Source organism: Nematostella vectensis, chromosome 4 (genome assembly GCF_932526225.1).
Source record: "Nematostella vectensis chromosome 4, jaNemVect1.1, whole genome shotgun sequence".
Lineage (NCBI taxonomy): Eukaryota > Metazoa > Cnidaria > Anthozoa > Actiniaria > Edwardsiidae > Nematostella > Nematostella vectensis.
Window position 1 is genome coordinate 16,587,425 of NC_064037.1, and position 11,943 is coordinate 16,599,367.

Below are 11,943 nucleotides of genomic sequence, written 5' to 3' on the forward strand. Positions count from 1 at the left end.
CTATGCCAATGATATTCGTCGAGTATTTTTTAATGATCTATTTGCAATCAATAACTCTGGCCAAAAAACCTTTTTTTTTTATATTATGAGCTTAACAGATGACTCCATTACGAGCCTAGTCCTGAAATTTTGTGATGATGTAATTAAATATTATGAATAGAGGATAGTCATATAAGCCAACCTACTTTGTATATTATCCTAATCTACCTGTATTGGTATTTATTGGAATAAAGTTATTATTATTTTTATTTTTATTATTATATAAATAAATCACAAATAAATAAATCATAGTAGCTTTAATTGAAAAAAAAATAAGTAACATTATTTTGTCGCTATTAAAATTCTTGATAAACACTTCTACAATTTGTTTTTGACTCTTCATCTATATATAGTCTCGTTCTGAAGAGCTTACAGGCCTCCCAGACCCGAGGGGTGGACCCAGGGCGCGCGAGCCTCTCCAACGCGCTCGCACTTTGCATCAATAATTATGACGTTTGCAAATTTAGAAGACATTCCATATACTGAATTGAAAAAGATAGCTTTCCTACGAAGTGCTTATTCTAAAAGAATTTATAAGTCTTTTATCTGTTATGGAAACATTGAGAGAGTTTATTTCAAGCTGTCTGGCTTGTATTCCTGGTTTTGGACCGGAGGGCCAAGACACCGCGAACACAGGTGAACCTGTGGGAATCATGGTGAAGAGAGCGAACCGAAAGGTGGGCGCCAACACAACCTCGGACATGAAGATCCCAGACGCCGAGAAAGAAACGCCTGACTACTCCGTGTTCACAGTTGAAGCGAAGAAAAACATGCAAGGCTCCACATCGGACAAGGGCAAGAAATACCCGAAACTTAGCAAGCCTAAGAAAGGACAGTTGATTCTGGTCAAAAGTGCCCAAGACCAGAGCAAGGGGAAACGCCAAGGCATTTTCCCAAGCCTGCCAAAAGGGCCCACGAGTCTGGTCAGCAACAAGAAGCAAAGCCATTCACCTGCTGTATCCAGGGCTGTGTCTGCCATGCAAGCCGCTCTTGACAGGTTCAGGTCGGAGGATGATTGCCCCGTGACACCAGGCAGCAGTGTATATCAGCGCGAAGGCGCCATGTCTACGCTCCTTGGAGTGCAGAACTGGGAGGACGTCGTGGAAGGCAGGGAGGCAGCAAGGCCAGCCACCACCGCTAGTGCGAGAGAGACGGATGAACCCGCTACTTCCTCTCCGTGGCCCTCCCGCGCGTCCTGCTCCGAGTACAGCGATCTCCCTCCGACCCCCGACCTCGATATCGTGGGCATGGGTTATGGAGGCCCCAGCCAGCGGCAGCTTGACAAGAAGTATGTCCTGGAAAAGTGGTTCAAGCGGGGCGGGACAGAGAACAGGGAATCACCTGAAAGGGAGCGGCTTCCCAGAAACGCCGCGCCCTTCCTGATTGACGACCCAGTGGCATGGGAGATCGACTTTGCGGAGAAGCGTAAGCATTGTATCCCTTAAGGAGCATTTAGAGGGATGGAGGGAAGAGGGGAGGGGAGATATTGGGAAGGGCTCCGAAAAGTTTAAGCCACTTTAAAATGGGGGGAGGGGGTCACCGAAAAAAGCGCTGTAAAGGAAGGGGGGGGGGGGGGGGGGGCGGAAAGCAAAATCAAATTCAAAATTTCCCTCCCCCATGGTGGATCATCACGATCAATTTTGTTTTTTTCTCTGTAGCACTTGACGACGCCCGACGTCAGCGACAGCAGAAAAAGCAAAAGAAAATCCACAAGCTTCGACAACAGCTCAAGAACAAGAGTATCGCTGACCAACCAGACGAGAGGTTGCGCAGCAACGGAGCCACATCTGCTGTCATGTGGGAGATCGACTTTGCAGAGGACAGTAAGTATCACGTAGAGTCTCTCGAAGGCTGCTCTAGTCAAAGCTTTGCCTGCTCTGGTGTGACCTTTGAGACACTTTTATGAGAGATCTGACTGTTTTATTATCCAGGATCCGAGGAATCCCACCAAAAGCGCCTATCCAAGCGAGAGAAGAAGCTCAAGAGACTTGCCAAAAAGGAAAAAAACACCGCTGAGCAGGACAAGGACTCGCAGGCTCCTTGCAAACCAACATCTCCTCGTGACATGTACGGCGGCCAAGACTTCAAGGAAGCACTCAACTTTTAGAGACGCTCAAGTGCGAAATTTGAGAGTAAATGGCATATTTTGCCGAAAAGGCGCTTAATATAAGTTAACATCGCTACTTGCTTTTTTTATTATTATCATTATTATAAAAATGTTAAAAGAAAACCTCGTATTCCAAGTGTTACCATTCTAACTCACCTACAAAGACACACTATACGTCTTTTTCCAAATCTTCGACTCTCCTCGTGCCACACACCCCATCAAAGCCAACCACTTGACAGCTACTGTTCTGGAAGGACAAGCGATTGTGACTGGATGATCTCATCTTAGAATAAATAAGTGTTTTCCGTATTTTTCGTATGTGGTACCGTTTTTGTAAGCTTTTAAAAATTATTCCTCAAAAAGTTACCCACAATGTTTGACCCTTGGTTTTCGTTTATAATTTGCGTCACCGATATCACGGCAAAAACAAAAGAGCAGTTTTTTTTCGCCTTCCTTTGAGCCTTTAACTGTAACCATTCTGGGGAGCACAAAAATCAAAAAGTGATAACCGATGTTAAACAAGGATCCGCACTATAAAAGGGCCTGGAACAGGTCCACGAGGCTCCGTTGTCAGTAAACTGCTACGCGGTGCAGAGCTCCGGAGTTCAGTCCAGAATGTCTTGTTTGCCCACGAGGAGCGAAACCCAAACTCAACTTTTGAAGCGCTTTTCTACTCGTTTGCTCGGTTTATTTTCTCTTGGCTAAGAACAATGACATAATAACCCACCAAAAGAGCAGGAATGTGCAGTAAAAATTAGTTCAAATTATTAACTATAACACAACAAAAAAGTCTCACTAACCACGCAATGTTACGGCGTGTTGTCATCTTGAAGTTTGAATTTTATTCAGCCGAAAAAGGGCGGAGCTAAGCCCTTTTATAGTGCGGGTCCCTGTTTAATTTACTGCAGTTATTTTTGCGAGATATTTTCACGCCCATAGATACTTGATATGTTATTGAAAACTAATCTATTCTATCAGAATCCAACAACTGTGATCAAATCAAATCCGAAAATGAAATATTTGTCATACCTTATTACATTTTTTTCGCGTCACTTTAAATTGCGCGAATTTCGCGATTTTAAACGATTCGCGACAATAAAATATGACGCGAAAATAAAGTGTCGCGAAAATTTGTATGCGTGAAAATTGAGTACAAAAAAGCCGTTTTAAAGCTTTATAGAAACACCTTGTCTATTTCGTCGTCTAATAATGCACATATAATACCCTAAGGAGTTGGCCATTGGACTGTATTTATAGATCTTATGGGTACTAAATTTCTCTCGCACATGTTTTTGTTACAATTTGTTTTCAGTTTTGATGATTAGAGCACATTTTAATTCCAACTGTTCTGCTTGATTTTATTCTCCAAATCGCACAAGCGCTTATCGCTGTGTCTACTTGCACGGCTTCCGGTAAAGGAGGAAAAAAAAACTAGCTGCACGGCTGTCTCCCATTTTCTCGATTTTTAGCCAATAACAAGTTTCTGGCTTTGAAATACTACCACGATTATTTAGAACGCTAAGCGACGATTTTTAGCCTGAAAAGCTATGCAACAAGCGGCCCCCAAATGCTCGGCAATGTACGAAGCGTGGAGTTCGACACTTGTTGTTTTCGCCATAACAGCTGTGCAAGGAGAAAAAAAGTAGATGCACTTCCCTTTTTCTTTTTGCCATTAAGCCAAAATGAAAAGTTTTGACTTTAAAAACCTACCATCGTTATTTTGAACCGTCAAAAATGGCTTCGAGCTTGAAAAAAATTGGCAAAAGGCGACATGCGAGTGCTCGGCACATAAAGAACGATGCATAAAATGTCGAACTCCACGCTTCGTACATACTTTGCCGAGCATTTGCGGGCCGCTTGTTGCATAGCTTTTCAGGCTAAAAATCGTCGCTTGGCTGTTCTAAATAATCGTGGAAGTGTTTTAAAGCCAGAAACTTGTTATTTATCCTAAAAATCGAGAAAACTGTAGACAGCCGTGCAGCTAGTTTTTTTTCCTCCTTTACCGGAAGCCGTGCAAGTAGCCACAGCGAATACTTATAGTGCATATCAGTCAATCTTGTTTTAAAAACTGTCGTTTTTTCTTGCTCGCCCGGTCATTTCCTTATAAGGCACTACATACCATATTTGGGGGTCCGCCTTAATCATTTTTTTTTCGCTTTTTTACAGCTCTAAAGCTTGGTAAGTCAAGAATTTCCACGTAAACTTGCAGGAATTTGTGTTTACTACCATTTTGGCTGGCAGCCATCTTGGAAATGGAGCCTAGTCCCTAACGTTTTAGAACTTTACAGGTCTCCCGCGCGCTCGCCCCAGGCTCTTTTTAGACCATTTAGAAAAACGACAGCCATCGATTGATATGACCTTTGGATTATACGAAAATAGCAAAATCGCGAAAATAAAGTGTCGCAAAATTCGCCATCTCAAGTGTGACGGTAGCGAAAATAGAGATTGCGTGACAGCTTATTACCCATTGTTTTACGCGCGCGTAGATGGTAGATGTGTTGGAACACGCTAACTCCCGCTCAACTCTGCCCTCTGATCCTCGTTACAACATCGGCGAGTCCTCCTCTTGTTGTCAGACTAGGGTAGGGTAAGCGCATGGAGGTATTTTCGCTTGTCGAAGTCGCTCGGGGAGGTTCGACTGTCAACACCTCGCTAGTCAGCAGTGGTCACGGGACTTTGGCCTGATTTTTTCTAAAAACATTCACTTTGGTCGCACTTTTGCTCTGTTGGAAGCGAACAAAACCGGATGGGTTGGAATGATGTCTGTTACTACAACAAATGGCACATAGCACTTATTACAAAGCCCAAACAAGGTGTTCAGAAATGGCTCCAAACAGCGAATCTGACCCTCTGCAAGATGTCGAGATAGTCGAACCCGCTGTTGAAGGACCGTCACAAGTATTGCTAGAGAAGGGGAGCGAGGCTGGGGTAGTGGAGTCAAGTTGGTCATGGCTCGTGTGCTTCGCTGCATTTGTTATTCTTCTCATTATCGGCGGAATAAATAATAGTTCAGCTCTAGTGTATACACAGCTGTTGGAGCGCTATAACAAGGACAGGAGCGACACAGGTATAAATTTTACTTTACGTGACGCGCGTTATAATACAATTATTATTATTGAATACATAGCATACACATACCAGCAAATACATATCATATAATAAAATATAAGAGACATTGGGGGTAAAAAATTCAGTGGAAAATTACACAAGAAAGACCAGGCATAAACGAGGATCTATATAATATTCTATTTTTATCTATTGCGATGACAAGTTATCTTTTAAACACAACATTTTATTGCGTCAATTCTAACATTAAAAAAAGGTACCCATAAGGTACATGTGTAGCTACAGTACAAGAGACTTTCTAGAAATTGGCGCAAGTTCATTTGACAGTTTTACGACATTTACAAATTGTATGGAACTTATTACCTAGCCAATCAGAATAATGCAGCATCGATGTCAATCTCGTTCCCAGAGCCCGCGTCATTGGTGATAAACAATTCACCAAAATACCATCCCTAAAATAATTAAAAAATCAAGCAAGTGCACAGCATTTTATTTAGTATACTCAGGGCTGTTGCCTCAAAAGTATAAGAAATGACCAGTAGGGTCATTAGTATCGACCCCCCTCCCCCCAAATATTTCAAGGCTTACTATGGCACTGATAATTAAACACTCATCTACATCAATTTGATTAACATGCAACATCAAGCTTGACACTAAGGCCTAGGACATTATATCCTAGTAGCCTCGTCAGGACTATTGCCAGTCACAGCAATCCAGTCCTTTGTCTTGTAATAATAGATATCTGGTATCATATCGGTACAATTTTCACTTGATCAGGGCATCATGGGAGATGTTTTTCTATCTGATGCTTCAGAGCACTTGGCGCAGAGTGATGTTTCGTATATGCCAGTAAATAAAAGTTTTAGAAAAAACACTCTCACATCATAGCTTGTCGTATTCTATGTAACCAAAGCAACTGCCAGCTGCTGTAAATTGTGTCACCGAATAAGTGTGTTGTTGCATTTCCTAGAATGAGGGTATAATGTTATGGCAGTGTTGTTGAGTTTTCACTCTTTATGTGGTCTTAGGGCATCTTCTAGAATGAGGGTATAGTGTTATGGTAGTGTTGTTGAGTTTTCACTCTTTATGTGGTCTTAGGGCATCTTCTAGAATAAGGGTATAGTGTTATGGTAGTGTTATAACATATGGGGAGGTTTTACAGGCACTGCGGAGTGGGAGGGACTGGTAGGACTGAAGCCCCACCACTTTTCAAGAAATTGTCATTCTAAGCCCCCTTAGTTTTGTGGTACATTCTTACTTATCAGGCCTACCACTTGAAAGTATGCTCTGCAGTCCCTGGTTTTGGGATCATTATATAACTGATGAGACACTGCTATATAAAAAACAGTTGCCAGCACCAACAACATCCAGTGGTCTCAACTCATGTTGATGCAGTCTATCTTCAAAAAATTCTCATTCACCATACTGGAGACTGACTGTGTTTTTCTAGGAATGGGCCCTGGATTTGTTTCAACATCTCCAGACAACATGTTATTCCTCTTTGCCACACAATATGTGGGGCATTTAGTACAATTAATGTCAGAATTAATATTGTCAACAAATGTGTAACAAAAATTTGGGTTTTTCAACCTTTTGTGACCAATTATTCAGATGACATATTTCTTGGTATGTTTGTACCCTTTACAATATTACAGAAATATCTGGTTAAGAATGAATTGATTTTCTGTCTGCATAAAATTGATACAATAAAGCTTGTTGTCAAATACTAGGTTGAACCAGCAAAATGATTTAGGTACAGTTTTTCTTAAATTATTCTTCCCATGGTTTCTTATCTTTCGGTCTCGTAGCATATTAATAATTCTGTTATTTGGCATTCTAGACGGTTTAGGTCTTGTTCATGTCTATGTTTTTATTGGTTCACAAACTTTCTCAATGAGCGTCTGTATACAGAGGTAATCTCTTTTTGTTTATAAGAACCTTTTTTAATAAGAATGTCCAAGCTGAGATTTCACCAAATTTTAAGAACATGCTAAGAACATGCCAAGGATTTGATAGCAGAAAAACATGTCTTTTTTAGCCCTGACAGTTCTAAAATGCAGAAAAAATTGTGCTAATAGTAACAACCTTATTATTGCTATTCATCACAAGTGTTATTCTCTTCCTAATAATTCATTGGGTATTATTTTCTTATATACACTAAAATTTAAGTTCAAATTTCAGTTGCCAAATTTTCTTCTTTAATAAGCCTTCTTCAGGGCAGAAGAATTTTTGGTGTATTGTATTTATTCTTCTGGTTTACAAACACGACAATTTGGGCCTTTTTGTATTTATTCACTTTCCCTGCTAGCAGAGGCCTCTTTTCTCTGTATTACGCGGGGCTGGTGGCACTAGCCCTGCGAAATACAGAGAAAAGAGGCCTCTGCTAGCAGGGAATTATTCACTAAAATTTAAAAACTTTGTTTAGAACATATTCAGCCTTAAAATGTCCCAAAAATAAGAACGGCCCTGCCTTAACTAAAAATTCGATGTTCTTATATAAAAAATAGTGTACTAAGATTAGAATTCATAGGAATATGCAAAGTCTCGTTGCATGTTGTATTTACTGCTATTTCAGTTGTCTAATGAAGGTTTGTGTTTTCAACTACCACAGCAGGCTCGTACCCAGGGTTTTTCTTGGGGGGGTGCGAAATCCGAAAAAGTGGACCTAATTTTCCGTGGGGGGTGGGGGGGGGGGGGGGGGGTGGGGGTTTATGTCTCTGAACACCCCGGAAAAAAAGACAAAAAAAAAGATTTTTTATGCCTTTGCAGTATCTCCACTGGATGTTTATTGTTTATTGTATTGTCTACAAATAGCACGTCTATTGAGAACCGAAAGTGGACTTTCGGCCCCCTGGGTACGGGCCTGCACAGCTTTCAAAGCAGTTTGGCTATTAACACCAATTTGGGTAGCTTTGTTGATTTTGTCAATGACAGCTTTTTTTTCCTGCCGTAATATGCATTGGGTTTATTCTGGGCTGTTCCATTAATCCCTGGTAGTACGGTGGCTTAGCACTTTTTTGTGTGCACTTTTTAGTAGAAGCACCAAACTTGGCACATATGTTCCTTAAGTCAAGTAAATAATTTTATCAGGGGGGTGCAAAAAATCTGAGACTCAGGGTGATTTCTCTAATGACATAAGAGAAACGAAAAACAGTGATACTTATATACATGTTTATATAGTGAAACGATTTTATTTTCATTTTCCCTAAAAAAAAGGACATTTAAAAACTAACCAAAAATTACACTTCCCTCACCCCCCCGGGATGCAGCTTGGTAACAAGCAGCATCTAATTGTAGGACTGGTTCAACACCTGTACCAAATATCAAGGTTACTGAACTAGTTTATGAAAAAAAAAAAGGACAAGGAAAAACCGAAACAGGCCTCTTAAAGTGAGAACCGGAAGTGAGAATGCTGCCTGTATTCCCACATAATTTATGGTGAGAGTGCTTTTAGTATGGATTTTAGCAACAAAATATATCTTGATAAGCACATTTCACCCGAAAAAAGTGCATCTAAAATTTTGTTTCAGCTGCAGCGGAAAAAAAATGATTAAAGGACCTAGATTGTGCAGAGAATGCACCAAAGCATACAATAGTTGTTGCACTATAGTTTGTATTCTGTGTACTTTGGGAATTTCTCCAGATGACCCTTCCCTTGTTCCTTTGCGCCAGCGCTAAACCTTCCCATGACTCATTGCGCTCACTAGTATATTTCTCACTTGTTTTTACTGACTTGAGACGGCTGCGTACGAGGCAGCACTATCATATGCGATAGCAATATGTGGGACTACCACAGGTAGCCCACACAAAAAGATGGTGGCTTGAAAGCTTCGTCTCGGCCATTGAACAATATTTTTCCCTTCTCTGAATGAATGTTGATTATTTTTTACATCCGGGAATGCAATTTTCTAATAAATAACGCATTGAATATAGGTCTGGCAGCCGAATGGGTGCTAAAAACGATCCGGCAGTTTGAAATCCAATGTTTCTCTCCATTTGTATTTAAAATAGCCAAGCTCTTTCAGGTATAAATAAATATAATATATAAATATCAATATAAAATATATTCAAAAGAGAGAACTTGGATGTTCATAACAAAGATAAGATGTTTTGTAATAGATATCAGTAATCGACCGGAAGTAAATTAAACGATCCACGCTACTGCGTGACTCTGCTTGGCGACACGACTGCATTACCCCGACATGAGCGGCTGCAAAGGAGACTAGCTGTTATCTAATCAACTCACATTTCAATAATCGCAACCTAAATATAAGTAGCTTGAATTTATAACAATATTCACCCTTTTCCTTTTAGCTTGGGTGACGTCACTTGCTTCCAGTCTCGCGCACACCTTCAGTATCCTAGCAACGTACCTCTGCCAGGCGTTTGGCTGCAGGCGCATTGCTTTGGCCAGCGGTGTTTTGTGTGCGAGTGCCTTGGTGTGTAGCGCTTACAGCCCTTCGCTCAAACTCCTTTATCTTTCTTATGGCGTCGTGTTCGGCCTGGGAAGTTGTCTCGGTCTCATATCCTCTCTACTAGTGATCCCGCAGTACTTCGGTCAGCGGCTAGGCCTAGCTGTGGCCCTCAGTCAGCTTGGCTCCCCCGTGGGGGTACTAGTGATAAGCAGTTTAATGCGCTACCTTTTTCGCACAGTTGGGTACCGTGTTACCATGGTAGCACTGGCGTGTGCTCAACTTCTTGTGGTAGCCGGGGGGATCACGTTTCGTCCGGTGTCTACCCTTGAGAGTGATAAGACAATAGAACAGCCAGTTAAGCCTAAAGCTACTCGTAGTCGGACGATGTCTGTGTTCAAGAATATGCGCTTCGTCATTTGGTTGTTCAGTTTGTTTATCTTCATACCTGCATTGTTGATCCCTGTGGTACACCTGGTGAGTATTGATCCTTGTAGTACACCACACTTTTCCCTCTTCATTGTTAAACTCTGAGATACAGGTTACTTTGGCACAACACATTTTTCTATTGTACACCCCAATTTTCTTCATAACTGCATTGTTGATCACTGTGATACACCATACTTTTCCATCTCCATTCCTGCATTGTTGATCACTGTGATACGCCACACTTTTCCATCTTCATTCCTGCATTGTTGATCACTGTGATACGCCACACTTTTCCATCTCCATTCCTGCATTCCTGCATTGTTGATCACTGTGATACGCCACACTTTTCCATCTTCATTCCTACATTGTTGATCACTGTGATACGCCACACTTTTCCATCTCCATTCCTGCATTGTTGATCACTGTGATACGCCACACTTTTCCATCTCCATTCCTGCATTATTGATCACTGTGATACACCACACTTTTTCATCTCCATTCCTGCATTGTTGATCACTGTGATACGCCACACTTTTCCATCTTCATTCCTGCATTATTGATCACTGTGGTACACCATACTTATCCATCTCCATTCCTGCATTATTGATCACTGTGGTACACCACACTTTTCCATCTCCATTCCTTTATTGTTGATCCTGTGGTACACCATACTTATCCATCTGCATTCCTGCATTGTTGATCACTGTGGTACACCATACTTATCCATCCCCATCTTATAATCTTTGATGGTTGCGACGCCCCTTATCTATTTTCTTCTCATTACTTGCGCCATTAGACTGTCAATCTAACCATATCCGACAATTTGATTCGTCCTTATCTCCATAGATACGCCTAGCGCAAGATCGTGGAGTCAGCGTATACAACTCCTCTTTCCTACTCTACTTCATCGCGATTACCTCTGCAGTGACCCGTCCGATAATGGGGCGCCTGTCCGACTGGTGCCCTTCCGGACGAGTCCTCATCATCCAAGTTGCATTAATCTTAATGAGCCTAGCAAACATCTTAGTTCCCCAAGCAGCTAGTTTCGCATCCTTATCGGTGTACGCATGCGCGTATGGTACATTCGATGGTTGTTTATGGACAATGATGTACACGATCACGTTTGACATCGTAGGAAAGGACCAGTTCCCCACCGCCGTCGGTTGGCTGCTCTTCTTAATATCGTTCCCAGAAGTCGCGGGACCTCCGCTCGCTGGTTGGATCTTTGACGTGTCCAAGAGTTATAGTGTAGCGTTTTATATAAGCGGTGGAATCATGACATTCTCAGCGGTAGCTATGCTACCACTTCACTCGAAACTCGCCTGTTTACGTGAAAATGGATCAATACAAGAGGAGGAACAGATCCTCGAGATTAGCCCCGTCTCTAGAGATCTAGCAAGCTGAGCATTAAATTAACATCGTTTTAAACCAAGGACATAAGCCGTTAATAGCCGTTTCTGCGAGCCCGTAGCACGAGGGGACGGATGTTGTATGGCCCGCAACACCGGCTGGGAATGAATCTAAGCCAGGGGCTAACGCCCGGCCATGCTCAAAAGTCAAGCGCTTTTTCTAATTCTTCGGGTCTCGAATCTTATTTAGTAGCTCCCGTGAAGACAGTAGGGTCTCCGAGCACGACAGAGAAAACTACAAAGCGACGGAGTGTGCTGCGATTTATGGCTCTATCGTTTTGTAATGTTTGGGCGATTTTTTTCGTGTCCAGCTTCTAGCCAGTAGGATAACGTCTATTTCTCCCTTTCCCTAAAGGATCCAGGATCTAGGGGGGGGGGGGGGGGGGGGGTATCCAGGGACAGGCCCTGGGTGGTTAGGGTGGGGGGGGGGGAGGGGCAGTCATGGGTATCATATGTAGGAGATAGTATTTGGCTATCCTTC

General features: G+C 42.0%; 2 protein-coding genes across 2 annotated transcripts; both read left to right on the forward strand.

Moving 5' to 3' along the window:
* The first annotated feature begins 306 nt into the window (after positions 1 to 306).
* On the forward strand, positions 307 to 2,455 carry LOC116619143. Its single transcript, XM_032383564.2, has 3 exons — positions 307 to 1,464; positions 1,698 to 1,862; positions 1,971 to 2,455. The coding sequence occupies exons 1-3, from the start codon at positions 591 to 593 to the stop codon at positions 2,144 to 2,146; spliced, it is 1,215 nt and encodes a 404-aa protein (XP_032239455.2). The 5' UTR covers positions 307 to 590; the 3' UTR covers positions 2,147 to 2,455.
* A 2,125-nt stretch (positions 2,456 to 4,580) lies between these two features.
* LOC5513938 (monocarboxylate transporter 10) lies at positions 4,581 to 11,477 on the forward strand. Its single transcript, XM_001634127.3, has 3 exons — positions 4,581 to 5,213; positions 9,527 to 10,101; positions 10,900 to 11,477. Exons 1-3 carry the CDS (start codon positions 4,925 to 4,927, stop codon positions 11,455 to 11,457), a joined length of 1,422 nt encoding a protein of 473 aa, XP_001634177.3. The 5' UTR covers positions 4,581 to 4,924; the 3' UTR covers positions 11,458 to 11,477.
* Positions 11,478 to 11,943: the final 466 nt, after the last annotated feature.

Excerpts from the sequence above, each read along its gene's own strand:
- LOC5513938 (XM_001634127.3), top strand. The coding sequence starts at position 4,925 with ATGGCACATAGCACTTATTACAAAGCCCAAACAAGGTGTTCAGAAATG. Across the intron at positions 5,214-9,526 it reads CAAGGACAGGAGCGACACAG|CTTGGGTGACGTCACTTGCT; the intron begins GTATAAATTTTA and ends TTTTCCTTTTAG. Across the intron at positions 10,102-10,899 it reads TGATCCCTGTGGTACACCTG|ATACGCCTAGCGCAAGATCG; the intron begins GTGAGTATTGAT and ends TTATCTCCATAG.
- LOC116619143 (XM_032383564.2), top strand. The coding sequence starts at position 591 with ATGGAAACATTGAGAGAGTTTATTTCAAGCTGTCTGGCTTGTATTCCT. Across the intron at positions 1,465-1,697 it reads GATCGACTTTGCGGAGAAGC|CACTTGACGACGCCCGACGT; the intron begins GTAAGCATTGTA and ends TTTTCTCTGTAG. Across the intron at positions 1,863-1,970 it reads GATCGACTTTGCAGAGGACA|GATCCGAGGAATCCCACCAA; the intron begins GTAAGTATCACG and ends TTTATTATCCAG.